Source organism: Haematobia irritans, chromosome 2 (assembly GCF_050003625.1).
Source record: "Haematobia irritans isolate KBUSLIRL chromosome 2, ASM5000362v1, whole genome shotgun sequence".
NCBI lineage: Eukaryota > Metazoa > Arthropoda > Insecta > Diptera > Muscidae > Haematobia > Haematobia irritans.
Window position 1 is genome coordinate 22,149,831 of NC_134398.1, and position 25,908 is coordinate 22,175,738.

Genomic DNA, 25,908 nt, shown 5'->3' on the forward strand with positions numbered 1-25,908 from the left:
CGTAAACGGATGGTGACAAAATGAAACAGAAACGTTCACAAAAAAATCAAATTGTAATGTTCACGATTTTGTCCACGGGCTTTCATGATTTCATGAACGGCATTCGTTTTTCTTTGGCCATGAAAAGTCTTAAAATAATCGCTAGACGTTGTTATGGCAAGTCCGCCGGCGGTGCAATGTGTTAAGGCGACTGTTAACGCGTATGGTGCAGACAACACAGGTTAGAGTCACGATAGCAGAAATCGTTTTTTATACCCTCCACCATAGGATGGGTGTATATTAACTTTGTAATTCCTTTTGTAACACATCGAAATATTGCTCTAAAACCCCATAAAGTATATATATTCTGGGTTGCAAATGGGCCATATCGGTCCACTTTTACGTATAGCCCCCATATAAACGGACCCTCAAATCTGGCTTGCAGACCCTCTAAGAGAAGCAAATTTCATCCGATCCACCTGAAATTTTATACATGGTGTTAGTATATGGTATCCAACAACCATGCAAAAATTGGTTCACATCGGTCCATAATTATATATAGCCCCCATATTAACTGATCCCCAGATTTGACCTCCGGAGCCCCTTGGAAGAGCAAAATTCATCCGATTCGGTTTAATTTTGGTACGTGATGTTAGTATATGGTATCCAACAACACATGGTTCATATCAGTCCATAATTATATAGCCCCCATATAAACCGATCCCCAGATTTGACCTCCGGAGCCCCTTGGAAGAGCAAAATTCATCCGTTCCGGTGGATTCGTCAATAAACAGAATTGTCGTATTTGGGCGAATAAGAATTGTCGAAAAACCAATGCACCCACAAAGAGTGACTGTTTGGTGCGGTTTATGGGCTGGCGGCATCATCGGGCCGTATTTTTTCCAAAATGAGGCCGGTTAGGCAGTTACTGTGAATGGTGTTCGCTATCGTGAGATGATAACGAACTTTTTATGGCCCGAATTTGAAGATATGGATGTGGATGGTGCCACTTGCCACACAGCTAAAGAACTTTTGCGCAACAAATTCAATGGCCATATTATCTCACGTAATGGCGATGTCAATTGGCCGCCAAGATCATGTGATTTGACACCGTTGGACTTTTTTCTTTGGGGTTATTTGAAAGAAAAGGTGTACGTCGATAAGCCAGCAACAATTCAAGAGCTAAAGGATGAGATAATTCGACACATTAACGGCATAGAACCTCCATTATGCCGCAGCGTCATCGAAAATTTGGACCATCGGTTGGAGGTGTGCCACCGAGGTCGCGGCGCCCATTTGGCCGATATTTTGTTCCATACATAATTGAGTAATACCAATATCATAATAAAATTACAATAATTTCCTAAATAGTTTTTTTTTAACCACCTTTTATATAGCCCTCAGATAAATCGATCCCCAATCACACAAAAATTGGTCCATATCAAGTTCATAATTGTATATAGCCCCCATATAAGCGACCCCCATATTTCAATTTTGGCTCCCTACGTACCGTGCAAAAGTCCATATCGATTCGTAATTATTTATAGACTTTCCTACACAAACCTTTTCTGTCTAATATATATCACGTATGGACTAACTCACAATTTAGAAAACGATTTAAGATACCACAACCCATGTAATTCGATTGTGGATGACAGTCTTTCGTAGAAGTTTCTACGCAATCCATGGTGGAGGGTACATAAGATTCGATTGTTTTATTTTGTTTATAAATTCGTAACCATACGTAATCAGATCATGAACGCTGGTTGTTGTTTTGACAGCGCATGGTGTCATTTTAACGTTGTCAGATTGACCCCCGTCTGTTCTCACTTTGACAACGCAAGTGTTCATTCACTTTTATGAACGGATTGTATTGAAATGACCACGCCGTTCATAAGTTTTTCTATGGGTATGTATAACCCTTTAGTTCTTGATCGTTTCATATAAACAAGTATATAGATAATTATGAAAGGCTATGTAATATCAAGCTACACTTCGGCTACTAGCCTCGCCTCTAGTGTTAGGTTAGGTGAGATGGCAGCCCGATGTATCAGGCCCACTTAGACTATTCAGTCCATTGTGATACCATATTGGTGAACTTCTCTCTTATCACTGAGTGCTTCCCGATTCCATGTTAAGCTTAATGACAAGAGACTCACTTTTTATAGCCGAGTCCTAACGACGTTCCACATTGCAGTGAAACCACTTAGAGAAGCTTTGAAACACTCAGAAATGTCACCAGCATTACTGAGGTGGGATAATCCACCGCTGAAAAACTGTTTGGTGTTAGGTCGAAACGGGAATCGAACCCACGACCTTGTGTAGGCAAGGCGGGCATGCTAACCATTTCAACCGGATCGGATGAATTTTGCTTCTCCAAGAGGCTTCATCAAATCTGGGAAACGGTTTATATGGGGGCTATATATAATTATGGACCGATATGGACCCATTTTTGCATGGTTGTTAGAGACCATATAATAACACCACGTACAAAATTTCAACCGGATCGGATGAATTTTGCTCCTCCAAAAGGCTCCGGAGGACAAATCTGGGGATCGGTTTATATGGGGGCTATATATAATTATGGACCGATGTGGACCAATTTTTGCACAGTTGTTAGAGACTATATACTAACACCATGTACCAAATTTAATCCGGATCAAATGAAATGTTCTTCTCTTAGAGGCTCCGCAAGCCAAATCTGGGGATCGGTTTATATGGGGGCTATATATAATTATGGACCGATGTGGACCAATTTGTGCAGGTTTGTTAAAGACCATATACTAGCACTATATACCAAATTTCAGCCGGATCGGATAAAATTTGCTTCTCTTAGGGGCTCCGCAAGCCAAACCTGGGGATCGGTTTATAAGAGGGCTATATATAATTATGGATGGATTTGCACCAATTTTTGCATGGTTGTGAGAGACCATATACTAACACCATGTACCAAATTTCATCCGGATCGGATGAATTTTGCTCCTCCAAGAGGCTCCGCAAGCCAAATCTGAGCGTCGGTTTATATGGAGGCTATACGTAAAAGTGGTCCGATATGGTCCATTTTCAATACCATCCGACCTACATCAATAACAATTTCTTGTGCCAAGTTTCAAGTCGATAGCTTGTTTCCTTCGGAAGTTAGCGTGATTTCAGCAAACGGACTGACAGACGGACATACTTAGATTGATTCAGAGTTTCACCACGACCCAGAATATATATATACTTTATGGGGTCTTAGAGCAATATTTCGATGTGTTACAAACGGAATGACAAAGTTAATATACCCCCATCCTATGGTGGAGGGTATAAATATTAATATTATCAATTAAGTTTTTAATTGACTAAATTGTCATCAGAAAAATTTTATTTCTGTGTAAGGAAGCTGTTACTTCGCTCCAATGACAACTCCATGGTAAATACGCCATGGAGTTGTCATTATACCCTTTGCCGGAAGTGATGAAAAATTAACGCAGAAACCATGCATTTAACATGGAGTTGTCGTAGGACGGATGGAAGTGAATTAAAAAAGATGTGATATTTTGCCAAATAAAAAAATTTTTATAATTTTGTATGGTTTTTAATGAACTGCTTGACCTCAAATATTTTCAAAAATTCGTAATTTTTCTATAATAAATTTTGCATTTTTTTCGACAAAATTTAAATAACTTGTACGATTGTATTATTTCTTATTCTGTTTCTAACCTACAGACAAGAATATAGTTTTTGGATTCAATAACGAAATTAATTGATCCAATTATTGTTTTTTCAGTCACAGAAATGATAGTATCAATCAATTAGAAAATTAATTGATCCGATTAATTTTTGTTTTAACTAAAAAAAATGTAGATTACAAATTTTGATTTTATTCGATCTTTTTTTATTTTCTATTGAAAAAAAATTGTTCAAACAATTAAATTTTTAATTGAATATTTTTGAAAGTTCAATAAAAATTTTAATTTGAAATATTTTGGTGAAATTTTTTTCTGTGTATTTGAAACAAAAAAGTTAAAATTACCCACTACAAATATGAAAAAACGCGCGCTATAAAAAAATAAATTTAAAGAACTCCCTGTGTAGTTAAAATAAATAACATTTCGGGAAGGGCATTTTTGGAAGTGCTTTTAAAGTTGTGCTTTTGGAACAACTTCCAATTTTTTGCTGGGTATGTGTGCAAAGTACAGCTCGCAGTTTTAGTCCGATCGTCCTCAAATTTGGCATAGTTTCTTACTTCGACTCAAACACTATCCCTATTGATTTTGGAAAATCAGTTCAGATTTAGATATGGTTGCCATATATATTTATCTCCGATTTGACTATAATTGACGTATTTATCAACCGATCTTCTCTTCAAATTTCGTACATGTTGTGTGTGTCCCGTATCAGTGCGTCCAGTGTCAGTCCCATTTATTTTCAGGTTCACTTAAACTATTCAGTCCATTGTGAACCTTCAGTAAAAATATGAGACCGATATGCACTTATATGGCCCCAGATGTTTCATATTGATTTACACTTTAAACATTTAAAAATACAAATTGTTTTTCAGGCTCCTTAAATTCAATGACAAAGAAAACGATATCGTTTTTTTTATTTTGGTAAATTGAGTTTGTAACAATAATTTCACAAAAAGAGATAATTTCTTCTCTTACACATATAGAATAATTTGTTATTTTTTTTGTTACACATATAAAAGAAGCTAAAAATGTTTTAAACAATTCTAGGGATATTGAAATTTCTATATAATTTTTTTTTGCTTTCGCTTAATTAAAGTAGCTAAATTATTTCTCATTATAACTATGAAATACATCTAATATGAATAACAATTTATTTAATATGAATATTGAATATCCACTAGCATATTTATAATATAAAAAAATTACAATTTGTTCCTCATGATTTACAAAAAAAATACAAATAAAATTGGAAAAAAACAACAAAATACAATAACTAGAAAATTCTCAATCTAATTGCTAATAAAAAATACTAAATATGTTGAGCAATTTTTTTGACCAAAAGGCACTTCATTTGCTTTTGCTGAGCAAAAAACTTTTCCTTTTTGAGCTAAACACATATTATCTACTATTCTTATTATTCTAACATCTAAAGCGAATAAGGCTTAATTATTTAAAATATTAAAAGAAATTTATGGAGAAATCCATTGGAGTTTAGGATATAAGGCACTTGCAGGCATGACACTATCTTAAAAACCTTCATCCCAGCCGGATAACTCATCTGGAGGCTCGTTTGGATCACAGGGAAATTTATCAAAGTAACATGTATCTGTGGGATGGGCAATAGGTCGAACAAAGGGTGGTATTAATAACTGGCTTTGTAAGCCATCCCAATCGAAACCCAGGAACCATCTGTAAAGATAAATGAAATAGGATTAGAAAATATTTGTAATAAAAAAAAGTTACATGAACTTCAACATTTTATTTATATAGAAAATTTTGTTTCTGTCGAAAATTTTGTCAAAATTGTATTTATATAGAAAATGTTGTCATAATTTTATTTTTAGAGAGAATTTAGACAAAATTTTAGTTCTGTAGAAAATTTTGTCAAAAATTTATTTATATAGAAAATTTTGTCAAATTATTATTTCTATAGAAAAATAGTCAAAATTTTATTCCTATAGAAATTTTGGTCAAAATTTTATTTCAATAGCAAATGTTGACAAAATTTTAATTCAAAAAAAATTTTGGCAAAATGTTATTTCTATCGAAATTTTGTCAAAATTGTATTTCTATAGAAAATTTTATCAAAATTTTATTTACATAGAAAATTTTGCCAAGCTTTTATTTCTATAAAAGTTTTATCGAAATTTTATTTCTACTGAAATTTTTTTTTTCAAAATTTTATTTATATAGAAAATCTTATCAAAATTTTGTTCATATAGAAAATTTTGTTACAATTTAATTTCTTTTACAATTAATTATTTTTCGAGCTTTATGGACAAATTACATCAAGGAATTCCTTGATGTAATTTGTCCATAAAGCTCGACAAATAATTAATTGTAAAATTAAAATATCATGCATTTGGACGTTATTCGCCTGTTTCGGTATCAGGCTAACATGAAAAATTACAATTTAATTTCTATAGAAAATTCTGTTAAAATTTTAATTCTACAGAAAAGTTTGTTAAAATTTTATTTCTACCGAAAATTGAAGTACCACTTAGTTAGAAAGGAATGTTTGGCAAAATCTAACAAAACATCAAGAATTGTACCAATCTACCAAACAGTAAAAAAAACCAACCAACCAATTTTGGTAGACTTCTACCAACTATGGCAACCGTGATCCCGAATCACCTCTTCACCTATATAATTAACTCTTTCTCTTCATCATCCTCAAAACGCATAGGAAATCTTATAAAATTCCGTTCTTATAGAAAATTTTGTCACACTTTAATTTCTATAGAAAATTTGGTCGAAATTTTATTTCTATAGAAAATTTTGCTAAATTTTATTTCTTAGAAAATTTTGGCGAAATATTATTTCTTTACAAAATTTTGTCAAAATTTTATTTCTATAGAAAATTTTGCCAAATTTTATTTCTTAGAAAATTTTGTCGAAATATTATTTCTTTACAAAATTTTGTCAAAATTTTATTTCTATAGAAAATTTTGTCAAAATTTTATTTCTTTACAAAATTTTGCCAAAATTTTATTTCTATAGAAAATTTTGTCAAATTTTATTTCCTTAGAAAATTTTGTCAAATTTTATTTCTTTAGAAAATTCTGTCAAGATTTTATTACCATAGAAAGTTTTGTCAAAATTTTTATGTGTATAGAAAATTTTTCAAAATTTTACTTCGCCACAAAACTTTTTCAAAATTTTATTTCTATCGAAAACTTTGTCAAAATTTTATTTCTATAGAAAATTTTATCAAAATTTTAGTTACATAGAAAAATTTGACAAGACTTTATTTCTATAGAAATTTTGTCAAAATTTTATATCTACAGAAAATATTTTCAAAATTTTTTTTTCTATATAAAATCTCATCAAAACTCTGTTCTTATAGAAAATGTTGTCAAAATTTTATTTCTGTAGAAAAATTTGCCAAAATTTTATTTCTATGGAAAATTTTGTCAAAATTTTATTTCCTTACAAAAGTTTATTTCTATAGTAAATTTTGTCAAAATTGTATTTCTATGGAAAATTTTATCAATTTTTTTTCTACAGGAAATTTTATCAAAATTTTATTTCTATAGAAAAATTTGGCAAAATTGTATGTCTAATTTTATTTTTATAGAAACATCAGTCAAAAGTTTATTTCTATAGAAAATGTTGTCAAAATCTTATTTCTATAGAAAATCTTATGTCTAATTTTATTTTTATAGAAAATGTTGTCATAATTTTATTTCTATAAAAAATTTTGTCAACATTTGTTGTTTATAGAAAATTCTGCCAAATTTTATTTCTATAGCAAATTCTGTTAAAATTTTTATTTCTATCGACAATTTAATCGAAATTTTTATTTCTATAGAACATTTTGTCAAAATTTTACTTCTATAGAAAATTTTGTCAAAATTTTGATTTCTAAAGAAAATTTTGTTAAAATTTTGATTTGTATAGAAAATTTTGTCAAAATCTTATTTCTATAGAAACTTTTATGTCTAATTTTATTTTTATAGAAAATTTTGTCATAATTTTATTTCTATAAAAAATTTTGTGAAATTTGATGTTTATAGAAAATTCTGTAAAAAATTTATTTCTATAACAAATTCTGTCAAAATTTGTATTCCTATAGAAAATTTAATCGAAATTGTTATTTCTATAGAAAATTTTATCAAAATTTTATTTACATAGAAAATTTTGTCAAGACTTTATTTGTCAAAATTTTATTTCAATAGAAAATGTTGTCAAAATCTTATTTCTATAGAAAATTTTATGTCTAATTTTATTTTTATAGAAAATTTTGTCATAATTTTATTTCTATAAAAATTTTTGTCAAAATTTGTTGTTTATAGAAAATTCTGTCAGAATTTTATTTCTATAGCAAATTCTGTCAAAATTTGCATTCCTATAGAAAATTTAATCGAAATTGTTATTTCTATAGAAATATTTATCAAAATTTTATTTACATATAAAATTTTGTCAAGGCATTATTTCTTTAGAAATATTGTCAAATTTTTTTATCTAGAGAAAAATTGTTTCTATATAAAATCTCATCAAAACTCTGTTCTTATAGAAAATTTTGTCAAAATTTTATTTCTGTAGAAAAATTTGCCAAACTTTTATTTCTATGGAAAATTTTGTCAAAATTTTATTTCCTTACAAAAGTTTGTCAAAAGTTTATTTCTATAGTAAATTTTGTCAAAATTGTATTTCTATGGAAAATTTTGTCAAATTTTTGTTTTCTATAGGATATTTTATCAAAATTTTATTTCTATAGAAAAATTTGGCAAAATTGTATGTCTAATTTTATTTTTATAGAAACATCCGTCAAAAGTTTATGTCTATAGAAAATATTGTCAAAATTTAGTTTTATAGAAAATTTCGTCATAATTTTATTTCTATAGAAAAATTTGTCCAAATTTGTTGTTTATAGAAGATTCTGTCACAATTTTATTTCTATTGCAAATTCTGTTAAAATTTTTATTTCTATCAAAAATTTAATCGAAATTTTTATTTCTATAGACAATTTTGTCAAAATTTTTATTTCTATAGAAAATTTTGTCAAAATTTTGATTTCTATAGAAAATTTTGTAAAAATTTTATTTCTATAGACAATTTTATCAAGGTTATTTTCTGTAGAGAATTGAAGTATAGGCCTCTTAGTTGGAGAAAAATGTTTAGCTCCATATAAATCGAACACAAATTGTAAACTCCGGAACTTTTTGGTGGAGTCAATTTCATTTCCTTAGCTTGTTGGTATAGCCAAAATGTCATCCGATCCGGTTCAAATTTTGTACATGATGTCAGTATATGCGTTCTAATAATTAAGCAAAATTGGTTCATATCAGTTCGTAATTATATATAGCCTCCATAGTGGGAACAAATTTCGTTCGATCCGGATGAAACATGGCTCCATAATTATCGTACGAAAAGTGGTTCATATCGGTTCATAATTATTTAGACACTATGGGTATAGAGTTTGCCTTTTTGGCTTAAACCAACTTTCAATTTAAAAGACAATGTTAAGGAGTTTTAAGATGTCATCTACAAAAAATGATAGATTTCCCAATGTTTGGTAGATTGGTAGAAATCTTGCTGCTTTGGTAGATTTTGCAAAGTATACTTCTCCAACAAAGAGGTATTTAATTTTTTAATAAAAATGGTCACATAATATTTTACAAAAGTAAAATTTTAACAAAATTTTCTATAACATAAAAACAAATTTGAGGAAATTTTCTATAGAAATAAAATTTTGACAAAATTTTCTATAGAAATAAAATGTTGACAAAACTTTCTATAGAAATAAAATTTTTACAAAATTTTCTATAGAAATAAAATTTTGATAAAACTTTCTATAGAAATAAAATTTTGACAAAATGTTCTATAGAAATAAAATTTTGACAAAATTTTCTATAGAAATAGAATGTTGACAAAATTTTATATAGAAATAAAATTTTGGTAACACTTTCTATAGGAATAAAATTTTGACAAAATTTTCTATAGAAATAAAATTTTGATAAAACATTCTATAAGAATAAAATTTTGACAAAATTTTCTATAGAAATAAAATGTTGACAAAACTTTCTATAGAAATAAAATGTTGACAAAACTTTCTATAAAAATAAAATTTTTACAAAATTTTCTATAGAAATAAAATTGTGATAAAACTTTCTATAGAAACAAAATTTTGACAAAATGTTCTATAGAAATAAAAATTTGACAAAATTTTCTATAGATATAAAATGTTGACAAAATTTTCTATAGAAATAAAATTTTGACAATATTTTCTATAGATATAAAATTTTGACAAAATTTTCTATAGAAATAAAATTTTGACAAAATTTTCTATAGAGATAAAATTTTGACAAAATTTTCTATAGAAATAAAATGTTGACAAAATTTTCTATAGAAATAAAATTTTGACAAAATTTTCTATAAAATTTTCTATCAAAATAAAATTTTGACAAAATTTTCCATAGAAATAAAATTTTGACAAAATTTTCTATAGAAATAAAATTTTGACAAAAATTTTCTATAGAAATAAAATTTTGATAAAACTTTTTATAAGAATAAAATGTTGACAAAATTTTATATAGAAATAAAATTTTAACAAAATTTTCCATATTAATAAAATTTTGACAAAACTTTCTATAGAAATAAAATTTTGATAAAACTTTCTATAGAAATAAAATGTTGACAACATTTTCTATAGGAATAAAATTTTGAAATTTCTATAGAAATAAAATTTTAAAGTAGAACTTTGTACGCAATCCATTGTGGAGGGTACATAAGATTTGGCCTGGACGAACTTTTGGCCCTATATGCTAGTTTTACTTACTTATGTTTCTTTATATCCTGTATGCCACCCTTTTGATAACCCAAACGTTCAGCGGGCACATCACGACATAATTTCTTGATCAATTGTACCGCCGAGCGAGACATCCGCTTAGGGAAATCTATCATATCAATTCCTTTTAGGATAATATTGTAAGTCTTCATAGGATCATTGGCGGTAAATGGTGGCCTATATGCAAAAAAAAAAACATTAAGAAAAAAAATCTTTAATTATCCTCTAATAAAACTTACGTTCCATTTAACAATTCATGTATGAGAATACCCAAGGCCCAATAGTCGACAGCTCTATCGTGACCCTTATTCAAAATGATCTCGGGAGCTACATATTCAGGAGTACCACAAAATGTCCATGTTTTACAGCTATTACCAATATATTTGGCAAAACCAAAGTCGACCTTTTGAAAAATTATGTAAAACAATTTAATTAAAAAATATGAAAATACAATTTGTTTATTTTATGGCAATTTTATTTTTATCATGCATTCATACTTTAAAGATACTGTGAAGGAAATAGTCTTGAATGGTCATCACAGATAAAATGTATTAGTAATTAATAATAAAAATTAATAAAAAGCAACATAAAATGAATTATTATTATTATTATAATTATTTTTTTTTTTTAGTTTAGGAATAAATCCGCCTCATATGAATGCTGGGCATGCAGGAATAAAAGGAAAAGTAAAGGCAATTGAAATTGGCGATAAGAGCTAGGACACATAAGGAAGTGAATTAAGCAAAGCCATAATAGGAGATGCGGGCCGAGTTGGAAGAATGGACACGGATGACTCACAAAGCGATAAGGACTAATGTAATGGTTGGATGGAAGTAGAAAATACTATGGGCTGACCCAGATAAGAAAAAGACTAAACAACTACTCGGGAAAAGTTAGGTTAGGTTAGGTGGCAGCCCGATGTATCAGGCTCACTTAGACTATTCAGTCCATTGTGATACCACATTGGTGAGCTTCTCTCTTATCACTGAGTGTTGCCCGATTCCATGTTAAGCTCAATGACAAGGGACCTCCTTTTTATAGCCGAGTCCGAATGGAGTTCCACATTGCAGTGAAACCACTTAGAGAAGCTTTGAAACCCTCAGAAATGTTACCAGCATTACTGAGGTGGGATAATCCACCGCTGAAAAACTTTTTGGCGTTCAGTCGAAGCAGGAATCGAACCCACGACCTTGTGTATGCAAGGCGGGCATGCTAACCATTGTACCACGGTGGCTCCCAAGAAAAAGAAAAAGACTAAATAACTACTCGGGAAAAGTAGGGCGACAGTCAGGAGGACCGTGAGAATAATAATCGGGCACCTTGAATTGAGATCATATCTCTGTTAAATAGAAGTAGGATTTTGAATGTAGGATGTGTTCTGAGTATGATGAGGCATTGGAACACTATCTATTTCACTGCGATTTATCCATATAGGTGTAGAGGTGATTCGGGACCACGGTTGCCACAATTGGTAGAATTCTGCCAACACTGGTAGATATTTTATCGTTTGGTACATTGGTAGAATGTTTAGGCAGATTTCTACAGAATATTCTACAGAAATAAAATTTTGACAACATTTTCTGTAGAAAAAAAAAAAATTGACACAATTGTCTATAGAAATAAAATGTCGACAAAATTTTCTGTAGAAATAAAATTGTGACAAACTTGTCTATAGAAATAAAATTTCGACAAAATTTTCTGTAGAAACAAAATTGTCAATAGAAACAAAACTTTGAGAAAATTGTGTACAGAAATAAAAATTTGACAAAATTTTCTGTAGAAATAAATTTTTGATAACATTTTCTATAGTGTCGATGTATGAGTATATGACAAATATATAGAAATAGAATCTATAAAAATAAAATTTCGACAAAATTTTCTGTAGAAATAAAATTGTGACAAATTTGTCTATAGAAATAAAATTTCGACAAAATTTTCTGTAGAAAAAAATTGTCAATAGAAACAAAACTTTGAGAAAATTGTGTACAGAAATAAAATTTTGACAACATTTTCTATAGTGTCGATATATATGACAAACTTTTTTATAGAAACAAAATTGTCTATAGAAATAAAACTTTGACAAAATTGTCTATAGAAATAAAATTTTGACAACATTTTCGGTAGAAATAAATTTTTGATAACATTTTCTATAGTGTCAATGTACGAGTATATGACAAAATTGGCAAAATTTTCTGTCGAAGTCAAATTTTGATAAAATTTTGTGTAGAAATAAAAATTTGAAAAAAAAAAAATCTGTAGAAATAAAATTTTGACAAAATTGTACATAGAAATAAAACTTTGACAAAATTGTGTATAGAAATAAAATTTTGACAAATTTTTCTGTAGAAATAATTTTTGACAAAATTTTCTATTAAAATAACATTTTTTATAGAAACAAAATTTTCGTAGAAATAAAATTTTGACAAAACTCTCTATAGATATAAAAATTTTGACAAAATTTTCGATAGAAATAAAATTTTGACAAAATTTTTACAGAAATAAAACTTTGCAAAATTTTCGAGAGAAATAAAATTGTGACAACATTTTCTCTAGAAATACATTTTTGACAAAATTTTTTATACATATAAAGTTTTGAAAAAATTTGTGTAGCAATAAAATTGTAACAAAATTTTCGATAGAAATAAAATTTTAACAAAATTTTCTATAGTGTCGATGTATATGACTACATTTTTGATAGAAATAAAATTTCCTGTAGAAATAAATTTTTGACAAAATTTTCTATAGAAATAAAATTTTGACATAATTTTCTGTAGAAACAAAATTTTGACAAAATTGTCTACAGAAATAAAACGTTGACAAAATTGTCGTTGAATAAATTGTCTATAGAAATAAAATTTTGACAATATTTTCTATAGTGTCGTTGTATATGACAAACTTTTTTATAGAAACAAAATTGTCTATAGAAATAAAACTTTGACAAAATTGTCTATAGAAATAAAATTTTGAAAAAATTTTCTGTAGAAATAAATTTTTGATAACATTTTCTATAGTGTCGATGTACGAGTATATGACAAAATTGGCAAAATGTTAATTAAAAATTCAATATTAAAAAAAAAATCTGTAGAAATAATATTTTGACAAAATTTTCCGTAGAAATAAATTTTTGACAAAATTTTCGTAGAAATTAAATTTTGACAAAACTCTCTATAGATATAAAATTTTGACAAAATTTTCGATAGAAATAAAATTTTTCTACAGAAATAAAACTTTGCAAAATTTTCGATAGAAATAAAATTGTAACAACATTTGCTCTAGAAATAAATTTTTGACAAAATTTTTTATAGATATAAACTTTTGAATAAAAATTGTATATTTTGACAAAATTTACAATTGTGTCGATGTATATGACAACATTTTTTATAGTAAAAAAATTTTCTGCAGAAAAAAAAATTTGACAAAATTTTCTATAGTGTCGATGCATATGACAAAATTTTTTATAGAAATAAAATTTTCTATTGAAATAAAATTTTGACAAAATTTTCTAAAGTGTCGATGTATATGACAACATTTTTTTATAGAAATAAAATTTTGAAAAAAATTTCAGTAGAAATACATTTTTGACAACATTTTCTATAGTGTCGATGTATATGACAAAATTGACAAAAATTTCTGTCAAAGTGAAATTTTGATAAAATTTTCTGTAGAAATACAATTTTGACAAAATTTTCTGTAGAAATAAAATTTTGACATAATTTTCTGTAGAAACAACATTTTAACAAAATTGTCTATAGAAATAAAGTTTTGACAAAATTTTCTGCAGATGTAAATAAATTATTGACATCATTTTCTATGGAAATAAAATTTTCTATAGAAACAAAATTTTGACAAAATTTTCTGTAGAAATAAAATTTTGACAAAACTCTCTATAGAAATAAAATTTTGTTAACATTTTTGATAGAAATAAAATTTTGTTAAAATTTTTGATAGAAATAAAATTTGGATAAAATTTTCTATAGAAATAAAAACTTTGCAAAATTTTCTATAGAAGTAAAATGTTGACAAAATTTTCTGTAGAAATAAAATTTTGACAAAATTTTCTATAGTGTCTATGAATATGGCAAATTTTTTTTTAGAAATAAAATTTTCTGCAGAAATCAATAGAAATAAAATTTTTACAAAATTTTCTATAGAAACAACATTTTTAAAAAATTTTCTGTAGTGTCGATGTATATGACAAAATTTTTATAGAAATAAAGTTTTGACAAAATTTTCTGCAGAAGTTGCATTTTGACAAAATTTTCTGCTGAAATCAAATTTTGATAAAATTTTCTGTAGAAATGAAATATTAACAAAATTTTCTGTAGAAATAACATTTTGAAAAAATTTCTATAGAAATAAAATTTTGACAAAATTTTCGATAGAAATAAAATTTTTACAAAATTTTCTATAGTGTCGATGCATATGACAACGGTTTTTATAGAAATAAAATTTTGACAAAATTTTCTCTAAAAATAAAATGTTGACAAAATTTTCTGTAGAAGTAGCATTTTGAGAAAATTTTCTGTAGAAATAAAATTTTGACAACATTTTGTATAGTGTCGACGTATATGACAAAAATTTCTGTAGAAATAAAATTTTGACAAAACTTTGTATTGTGTCAATGAATATGACAAAATTTTCTATAGAAATAAAATTTTGACAAAATTTTGTGTAGTGTCGATGTATATGAAAAAGTTTTCTGTAGAAATACAATTTTGACAAAATTCTCTATAGAAATACAATTTTCACAAAATTCTCTATAGAAACAAAATTTTAAAAAAAATTTTCTATAGAAACAAAATTTTAAAAAAATTTTCTATAGACACAAAATTTTAAAAAAACATTCTATAGAAATAAAATTTTGACAAAATTTTCTGTAGAAGTAGCATTTTGTGAAAATTTTCTGTAGAAATAAAATTTTGACAAAATTTCGTATAGTGTCGATGTATATGACAAAAATTTCTGTAGAAATAAAATTTTGACAAAACTTTGTATAGTGTCAATGAATTTGACAAAATTTTCTGTAGAAATAAAATTTTGACAAAATTGTGTGTAGTGTCGATGTATATGAAAAAATTTTCTGTAGAAATAAAATTTTGACAAAATTCTCTATAGAAATAAAATTTTCACAAAATTTTCTATAGAAACAAAATTTTAAAAAAAATTTCTATAGAAACAAAATTTAAAAAAAAATTTCTATAGAAACAAAATTTTAAAAAAATTTTCTATAGAAATACAATTTTTACAACATTTTCTGTAGAAATAAAATTTTGACAAAATTTCCTGTAGAAATAAAATTTTGACAAAATTTTCTGTAGAAATAAAATTTTGTCAAAATTTTGTTTAGTATCGATGTATGTGACAAAAATTTCTGCAGAAATAAAATTTTGACACAATTTTGTGCAGTGTCAAATTTTATTTTGTGACAAAATTTTCTGTAGAAATAAAATTTGGACAAAATTTTGTACATTGTCGTTGTATATGAAAAAATTTTCTGTAGAAATAAAATTTTGACAAAAATTTTCTATAGAAATAAAATTTTCACAAAATTCTCTATAGGACAAAATTTTAAAAAAAATTTCTATAGAAACAAAATTTAAAAAAAATGTCTATAGAAATAAAATTTCTACAACATTTTCTGTAGAAATAAAATTTTGACAAAATATTCTATAGAAATAAAATTTTTACAAAATTTTCTGTAAAAATACAATTTTAACAAAATTTGTAATAGAAATAAAATTTGGTCAAAATTTTATATAGGGTATTTATGACTCGAATGACAATCATATTCGGCTCTGCTGGGAAACAGGGGCTGGCAACAAATAAGGAAATTCGTTAGAGATACAGAGCTCCTGGAATAGAAGGGCTCCAGACATAAAATGGAAGCGAATACGAAATGAAATTTTTCTTCATTAATGATGCTATTATTCTATGATGACATTATAAACAATTTTCTAGAAACTCTAATTTCTACTCTACTTACCAACTTAACATAGCCTCTTTCATCTAACATCAAATTTTCGGGTTTTAAATCTCGATAGATTATGCCTTTGGCATGCAGGTACTCAAAAGCCTGGAGAACACATCCGATAATAAATTGTGCAGCATTTTCCTCGAAACATCCTCGATCTCTTAACATGGTCCATATTTCACCACCCATACATGCCTCTAATAGCATATAGACATATTTCTCATCTCGAAATGTCCTATAGAGACGACATATAAATGGTGAATTACAGGTCAACATTATAGTCCTTTCCGAGAAGACATGATCCTCTTGTTTGGTATCGACAATATGTCTCTTCTTAAGACACTTAAGGGCATATACTTCGACACTATTCTTTTGATAGGCTTTAACCAATTCAACACGGCCAAAACCTCCAATACCCAAGGTGGCAATAACTTCCAGATCGGTTAGTTGTAAATCGGGAAATTCTGAATATTTAAATGAAATTTGTAGGGAGTTAATAAAATGAACATGATTTTATAAAAATAGCAAATACAGTGAAACCTCTCAAAGATGAACACTCACGGTCGCCTTAATTTTGTCCTCCTTCATTTAATGTAATAATATAACAAACGTCTCACAAAAAATGTCTACTTTTGAGAGGTGTCTAGCTTTCAGAGTGTCCAAGTTTGAAAGGTTTAACTATACCGGTTCATTCAAATCAAATGAAATCTTTTTTCAAATGCAATGAAACCCTTTTTCAAATCAAATGAAACCTTTTTTCAAATCTAATGAAACCTTTTATGTTTTGTTTTTCCTGTTATGCCTACCTTGTTGTATATTAGCTCCAAAGATTTCCTTGGTCGATTCGGCACATTTCATGGCCAGAACACGGCTTTCATCACCATAATTTTTCTCCTTCAGCTCACAGAGATCACCAATCAAGTGGGTAAATGAATCACGATCTAATGTCAGGCATTCCACTCCGGGGGCCATGGCAATTATATTGGCGGTACGCTTATCTTCATTAATCAAAGCTTGCTCACCAAAATAATCGCCACGCTCCAGAGTACGAATTTCCTTTTCCTCACCCGATGAGGGTAATAGCTTTTGGGTCACCTTAACAGAACCTTGAGATATTAAAAAGAAAGTATCTCCACTGGCTCCTTGGCGTATGATATAAGTGCCGGCTGGGTAGAATTCCTTTAAGGAAAATGGGAAAAATATTTAAAAACAAATATTTTTTTTTTCATATAAAAAGTCATCACTTACCACTTCCAGGACATCGGCAATTTTGGCTAAAATTTCCTCACTAAGATTCTTGAGTAGAGGAACCGACTTCAGGAAATTCACACTATTCTCTATACGCTGCATTCCAGTGCGCATCATAATCTGTTGAAATATACGACGATCCAATACCCATACCCGGGAGTCCGAAAGGACTCTTATCGAAGCGGTACGTGTACAATTATATAAAATGGCCAATTCACCAAAAGCTTTGCCGGGACCCATAATACCCAAAACTTTGCCATTTTTCTCCACTTCAAATTCTCCCTCGGCCGAAACATATAAATGGGCACCCACTTCACCTTCGCGTATAACAAATTTCCCTTTGGCTATGGCTACAGAATACATGGAATCCACCAATTCCCTGACTTGTGAAGCATCGATATTCTTGAGGAAATCATTATCCATAATGGCTTCCTTGATTAACTGCTTGCTGGAGAAATCCTTATCGTATTTTGGTATGGGAATATTGATAGATTGTTGCATTGAGGTTTCACAGCTCTCACCCGATACACCCTGTTTCTTGAGCACCGGCTGTAGTGGAATATTAAGAATTTTATTCTTTATGTCATTACCATTGGGATCAGAATTTTCCGATTTTCCCAGGGGATCTTTTGCCGGATCCTCTGAATTACGTTGTTCAGCCGATGGCCAGGTTTCAGAGGTTGTACCAGAGGAAGCTGATCGCGAATTACATGATTGATATTGTTCGGATATTGAAGAATCAACGGAGCTGCCATTACTATCGGGTGTAACTTTAGTTTCTGTGACCACTGGTCCACCACAAGTGGAGCTACTTGATTTTTCTGGCATGGATGTGCTGCGTGGTGTTGTGGTCTCAATGATAGTTCTACATTTGTCACAGAGACGTTCCAGTGCGCTGCTAATATCAGCGCTTTGTAATGGCCCAAAGAATGGTCGATTGATATTCTGATGCACAGTGGGTGAAGGAGGCTGTAACAATTCATCATGGGCCAATGGTATGGGATTTGTGGTTTGCTGAAGAACACTCTGTTTGAAAGAGTTCGGAGATGGAGAGAGAGAGAGAGATGTAAGAGAGAATTTTTAAATAAGTTTCAAAATAATCCTAAAAAAGCTATGTAACTCTATATTTAACCCATAAATATATAATATGAAAAATGGTATAAAATAATTTTTTTTAATTTCTTTTTTAGGTTTTTTTCCCAAAAGAACATCGATTTTTCCGAAAAAATATATAATATGAAAAATGGTAAAAAATAACATTTTTTTAATTTTGTTTTTTACGTTTTTTCCAAAAATAGTGGCTGTATCTTAAATGATTTAAAAGTAAATTAAGTTTTTTTTTTTTATAAGTAAAAAATTAGATTTTAGTTAAGAGGAGAGAGATATTTTTACACTACACAGATTTTTAACCAACATTACTTTTATCTCTGGTAAATATTAATTTATAGGTTTTTGAATTATAAGGCAACATTTGATTTGCCTGATTTTAGGATTCAGATTACAAAGAACTACTAAAAATTTTTCGGAAAAAAGATATTTTTTAAAACTGCATTAGGATGTTTTAAATGCAACAAACTTCAATTCATAGAATTCGTTCAAAAATTCTAAGACGTAAGAATTTTTTTCTTGTTGTAACCTAAAAGATACAGTGGACATTTAAGGGTTAATTTAGAAATATGAGTTTTTGTGTATATATTCAAAAAGTAGAAAAACACTATTTTCCTGAGTGTATAGTAGAAAAACACTATTTTCCTGAGTGTATAGTATGAGTATTTATAATTTGTTTTGTTTTTGTAAATTTTTATTTATAATCATTTCTTAATATAGCCGTTTTATTTTTCATTGCATATAGGCGTTTTGTTTTTGTTTTTTCTGTTTTTATTTCAATTTAAAACTATTATCAGTTTACCTTAATTTTTCCACTTAATTGCTTAGAATCTATTTGTTCCTGTAATATTCGTAAAATTCAAAAACGCAAAAGAATATAAAAAAATTTATTTATAGAAATGAAAAAAAAACGAAGGTAAGAGAAAGAGAAAAAAATGTATTTGTAAAGAAATTCGATTAGATTATTGTCATAGACTATGGGCAATGATCATTCAGCCGATTGGCAGTATAGATAATTAATTAGCATATTATTAGTAAAATTATGAGAAATAAAACGCAAATCGTAACAAAAACAATTCCATTTAAATAAAAACTATTGTGAGCATATAGTTTACGATCTGTGAATCAAGATTGTCACAGTTGATAGAATTCGACCAAAAAAGGTAGATTTTTAGAAATAAAATTTTGACAAAAATTTTCTATACGCGGCGGTGCGGTGTTTATACCCTAAACCACATAGTGGTCAGGGTATAATAAGTTTGATCGGCCAAAAAATGTGCCTACCAGAAATATTGATTTTAGACCCCATAAAATATATACCGATCGACTCAGAATCACCTCCTGAGTCGATCTAGCGCTTGGTGTCCGTACGTCCGTCCGTCTGTTCATGTATTTGTTGTTCACAGGATTCCGGTCGCAATTATTAACCGAAATGAAATTTGGTACAGGGAGTTTTTTTGGCACAGGGACGAACGCAATTGAATTTGGAAGAAATCGGATCAAATTTAGATATAGCTCCCACATATATGTATCGCCCGATTTCGACAAATGGGGTCACGTTGTGCGTTTTTTCAAACGGATCGTCACAAAATTTGGCAAAAGCCCTTCAAGTCTGCAAAATTTCATCCAAATCGGTTCAGATTTTGATATAGCTCTCATATATATGTATCGCCCGATTTTCCCAAATTTGGCCACAAAACCTTTATTTATCAACCGATCTTACTCAAAGTTGACTAAATATAATCTTCTATAGCACTAACTATATGTGCAAAAAATCATCGAAATCGGTTCAGATTTAGCTATAGCCCGATTTTTCTAAATTTGGCCATAAAACCCTTATTTATCAACCGATCTTATCCAAATTTGGCTAAATGTAGTCTTCTATAGCACAAACTATATTTGCAAAAATCATCGAAATCGCTTCAGATTTAGATATAGCTCCCATATATATGTATAGCCCCATTTTCCCAAATTTGGCCATATAAACCTTATTTATTAACCGATCTTACTCAAAGTTGGCTTGATTCAGTCCTCTGTAGTACTAATGGTATGTGCAAAATTTCATCGAAATCGGTTCACATGTAGATATAGCTCCCATATATGTATCACCCGATTTTGAAAAATTCGCCCCTAATAACCTTATGTTTGACCATACAGGCCTCATTTCTTAACTGATCGTACTCAAATCTTGCACAAAGTAACCTTGTGTGGTATTAATCAAACCCGCAAAATATTATGGAAATTGGTTCAGATTTAGATATAGCTTCCATATATATGCATTGCTCGATTTTCCCAAATTTGACCATAGTACTCTTATTTATTAACCAATGTTACTCAAATTTCAAATTTTGATGTACTACGATCGTACTTATACGTACTTGTAGCTCTTATATAAGAATATTGCTCGATTTTTACAAATTTGTATTTATTACCCACACTCATTTAACGATTTTCTCTTTTTTTAATAATGGGCTCAATATTAGTGGCATACTAACTCTGTAGGTTCAATATCTACACAGCCAGTGATGCTAGAATTAGGGGAAATTCCCTATATGTAGGGGTTTTCTAATATTTAGCGTCTTGTAGGGACGTAGGCCCACAATGTAGGACATTTTCACTCAACACAATTTGTAATAATTTTTACATTTTGGTGGCTCTAGAGGAGGAAATTAGAAGCCGGCAAGGCTTGATCTTTAATAATGTGTGGTAAACTTTATTCCTGTAGAAAATTTTGTCAACATTTTATTTCTATAGAACATTTTGTCAAAATTGTGTTTCTATAGAAATTTTTTTCAAAATATTATTTCTATAAAAAATTTTCTCAAAATTTTATTTCTGTGGAATTTTTTCTCAAAATTTTATTTCTATAGAAAAATTTCTCACAAAAAATTTGTTTATAGAAACTCTTTCCAAAATTTTATTTTTATAGAGATTTAACAAAAAAGGTTACTAATTTCTATAATATTCTACTAACTGTGGCAACCGTTGTGGTAGTACAAATTTATATTCCAAGTTATATACGTTGCATATTCATGTTTTAAGATAATAAAGTACTTAGAACCATTTTTGTTTTGTAAAATTTTTTAAATTTAACGAAAAATATAGTAGGGAAAATTGTTTGGGAATGTATGGGAAAGTAGGAAACTTTTTTTTGTCCTTTTAGGGTAAACCGAACATATTCCTTGGCAACATTGACTATGATGTATAGTCAGATTGACACAAAGCACCCATAGACATGTACCCCTTAATTTTCTTAAAGATGCAACTGCGGTTTATCTCCCAGACCTATATGTTACCCCACAAATGCTTATGATTACTAATTCTGTAATTGTGGTTTAGGGTATGATATAGTCGGCCCCGCCCGACTTTCTACTTTACTTACTTGTTTTCAAAAATATTTTAATTTTTCAATATAATCTCCCGAAACTTCAATACACTTAGTCCAACGCTTTTCTAGAAATTCTATCCCTTGATTAAAATAGTTTTCCTTAAGGTCTTCAAAATAGTGGTTTACAACTGTAATTGCATCTTCATTTGAGGTAAAACGCTTGCCAGCAAGGAATTTTTTTTTTTTAGATTTGGGAACAAGTGAAAATCACGGGGAGCTAAATCAGGAGAATAAGGTGGGTGGTCAAGCAACTCGTACTTTAATTCGTTGATTTTAGCCATTGTTAAAACACTCTTGTGCGTTGTCTTGATGAAAAATTATTTTTTTGTGTTGTAAGCCAGGACGTTTTTCTCGAATTTGTACTTTTAATTGATCCAAAAGGTTGCAATAGTCCTCTGAATTTATTGTTTTACCCTTTTGCAGATAGTCAATCAATAAAATACCTCTGAAGTCCCAAAAAACCGTTGACATAACCGTACCAGCCGATTAAATTTTTTTGCCTTCTTTGGGGCACTTCCTCTTGCTTCAGTCCATTGTTTGGATTGTTCTTTTATCTCTGGAGTATAGTGGTGGATCCATGTCTCATCAACAGTTATGAAACGACGCTTAAAATCCATTTTATCTCGCTTAAAACAATCCAAACAAGCTTGAGAAATATTCATTCTTATGCGTTTTTGATCGACTGTTAACAAATGCGTCACCCATCTTGCAGAAAGCTTTTTCATCTGTAGTTCTTCATGCAAAATTAAATGGACTCGATCATTTGAAATGCCCATGATATTAGCAATTTCACGCATTATGAATTTCTTGTCTCGATAAACCTTTTTTATGGAAAAAATTTAATGACAGCACGCATTTTTAATTTTTCCATTGTAAACAAAAAATACGGATACGTCTTTTTTGAACACCTGTTTCTATATGAAGGAGTTGCCAGATCGAAACAAAATTTAACAAGTGTTCATAACAGAGATGGAAGTTTTTAAAACACTTAACTTTTTTCTGTTTATACCGCGCTTTTTGTGCTAGGCTAAGTAGTTTCCGAACTGCCCTCGTAAGAAGAAAATTTAAAACATTTCTATAGAAGTGCAATTTTGAGAAAATCTTCTATAGAAATAAAATGAAATATTTTGACAAAATATCCTAAAGAAATAAAATTTTTACAATTTCTTTCTATAGAAATAAAATTTTGACAACATTTTCCACAGAAAGAAAATTTAGACAAAATTTTTTTATAGAAATAAAAGGTGGACAAAACTTTCTATAAAAATAAAATTTTGACAAAAGTTTTTATGACATAAACTTGTGACAAAATTTTCTATGGAAAAAAGAATTATGACAAAATTTTCTATAGAAATAAAACTTTGCTGAAATTTTCTGTAGAAATAAATTTTTGACAAAATTTTTTAATAACTAAAATTTTGATAAAATTTTGATAAAATTTTCTTCAGAATATAAAACGTTTTATGACATTTTTTAAAGAAATAAAATGTTGACAAAATTTTCTATAGAAATACATTTTTTAGAAAATTTTCTATTGAAATGAAATTTTGAGAAAATTTTCTATTGAAATGAAATTTTGAGAAAATTTTCTAGGGAAATAAAATTTTGACAAAATTTTTATAGAAATTAAATTTTGACAAAATTTTCTATAAAAATAAAATTTTTAGAAAAATTTCTATAAAAATAAAATTTTAAAAAAATTTTCTTTAGAAAAAAAATTTTGACAAAATTTTTGATAAAAATTTTACAAAATTGTCTATAGTAACGAAATTAAAAAAAAAAAACAAGTATATATGGCCGTAAGTTCGGCCAGGCCGAATCTTATGTAACCTCCACCATGGATAGCGTAAAAACTTCTACGAAAGACTGCCATCCAGAATCGAATTACTTGGGTTGTGGTATCTTAAAACTTCTTAACATCGTTTTCTAAATTGTGAGTTAGTCCATACGTGGTATATAGTAGAAAAAAAAGGTAAGTGTAGGTAAGTCTACGAATCGATATGGACTTTTGCACGGTACCTAGAGAGCCAGAATTGAAATGTGGGGGTCGCATATATGGGGGCTATATACAATTATGAACTTGATATGGACCAATTTTTGTACGATTGGGGATCGATTTATCTGAGGGCTATATATAACTATAGACCGATATGGACCTAGTTAGGCATGGTTGTTAACGGCCATATACTAGCACAATGTACCAAGAGGCTTCAAAACCAAATCTCTGTATTGGTTTATATGGGGGCTATATATAATTGCAGACTGACCACCACGTACCAAATTTCAACCAGATCGGATGAATTTTGCTTCTCCAAAAGGGAACGGAGGTCAAATCAGAGGATCGGTTTATATGGGGGTTATATATAATTATGGACTGATATGAACCAATTCCTGCATGGTTGTTGGATACCATATACTAACATCATGTACCAAATTTCAACCGAATCGGATGAATTTTGCTCTTCCAAGGGGCTCCGGAGGTCAAATCTGGGGATCGGTTTATATGGGGGCTATATATAATTATGGACCGATGTGGACCAATTTTTGCACGGTTGTTAGAGACCATATACCAACACTATGTACCAATTTTCAGCCGGATCGGATGAAATTTGCTTCTCTTAGAGGCTCCGTAAGCCAAATCGGGGGATCGGTTTATATGGGGGCTATATATAATTATGGACCGATGTGGACCAATTTTTGCATGGTTGTTGAAGACCATATACCAACACTATGTACCAAATTTCAGCCGGATCGGATGAGCTATATATAATTATTGACCGATGTGGACCAATTTTTGCATGGTTGTTAGAGAACATATACTTACACCATGTACCAAATTTCAGCTGGATCGGATGAAATTTGCTTCTCTTAGAGGCGTCGAAAGCCAAATCGGGGGATCGGTTTATATGGGGGCTATATATAATTATAGACCGATGTGGACCAATTTTTGCTCGGTTGTTAGAGACCATATACCAACACTATGTACCAATTTTCAGCCGGATCGGATGAAATTTGCTTCTCTTAGAGGCTCCGTAAGCCAAATCGGGGGATCGGTTTATATGGGGGCTATATATAATTATGGACCGATGTGGACCAATTTTTGCATGGTTGTTGAAGACCATATACCAACACTATGTACCAAATTTCAGCCGGATCGGATGAGCTATATATAATTATTGACCGATGTGGACCAATTTTTGCATGGTTGTTAGAGAACATATACTTACACCATGTACCAAATTTCAGCTGGATCGGATGAAATTTGCTTCTCTTAGAGGCTCCGCAAGCCAAATCGGGGGATCGGTTTATATGGGGGCTATATATAATTATGGACCGATGTGGACCAATTTTTGCACGGTTGTTAGAGACCATATACTAACACAATGTACCAAATTTCTGCCGGATCGGATGAAATTTGCTTCTCTTGGAGGGTCTGCAAGCCAAATATGGGGGTCCGTTTATATGGGGGCTATACGTAAAAGTGGACCGATATGGCCCATTTGCAATACCATCCGACCTACATCAATAACAACTTCTTGTGCCATGTTTCAAGTCGATAGCTTGTTTCGTTCGGAAGTTAGCGTGATTTCAACAGACGGACATGCTCAGATCGACTCAGAATTTCACCACGACCCAGAATATATATACTTTATGGGCTGTTAGAGCAATATTTCGATGTGATACAAACGGAATGACAAAGGTAATATACCCCCATCCTATGGTGGAGGGTATAAAAATTTCTATAGAATTAAAA

At 29.4% G+C, this 25,908-nt stretch overlaps 1 protein-coding gene across 3 annotated transcripts in view; it reads right to left on the bottom strand.

The window, feature by feature from the left end:
- Positions 1 to 4,527: 4,527 nt before the first annotated feature.
- The window catches only part of LOC142223683 (uncharacterized), a 126,853-nt gene continuing 105,472 nt past the window's right edge, over positions 4,528 to 25,908 (bottom strand). For 2 of the 3 annotated variants that reach the window (XM_075293537.1, XM_075293538.1), the window contains exons 4-10: positions 19,569 to 19,607; positions 17,660 to 18,685; positions 17,218 to 17,590; positions 16,424 to 16,875; positions 10,680 to 10,843; positions 10,432 to 10,617; positions 4,528 to 5,339 (exon numbers count right to left, since the gene is read on the bottom strand). In XM_075293537.1, coding sequence (XP_075149652.1) covers positions 5,177 to 5,339; positions 10,432 to 10,617; positions 10,680 to 10,843; positions 16,424 to 16,875; positions 17,218 to 17,590; positions 17,660 to 18,685; positions 19,569 to 19,607 — 2,403 coding nt within the window. In that variant the 3' untranslated portion in view covers positions 4,528 to 5,176. The remainder of the gene's footprint in view (positions 5,340 to 10,431; positions 10,618 to 10,679; positions 10,844 to 16,423; positions 16,876 to 17,217; positions 17,591 to 17,659; positions 18,686 to 19,568; positions 19,608 to 25,908) is intronic. The other variant, XM_075293539.1, reaches the window with a different exon arrangement.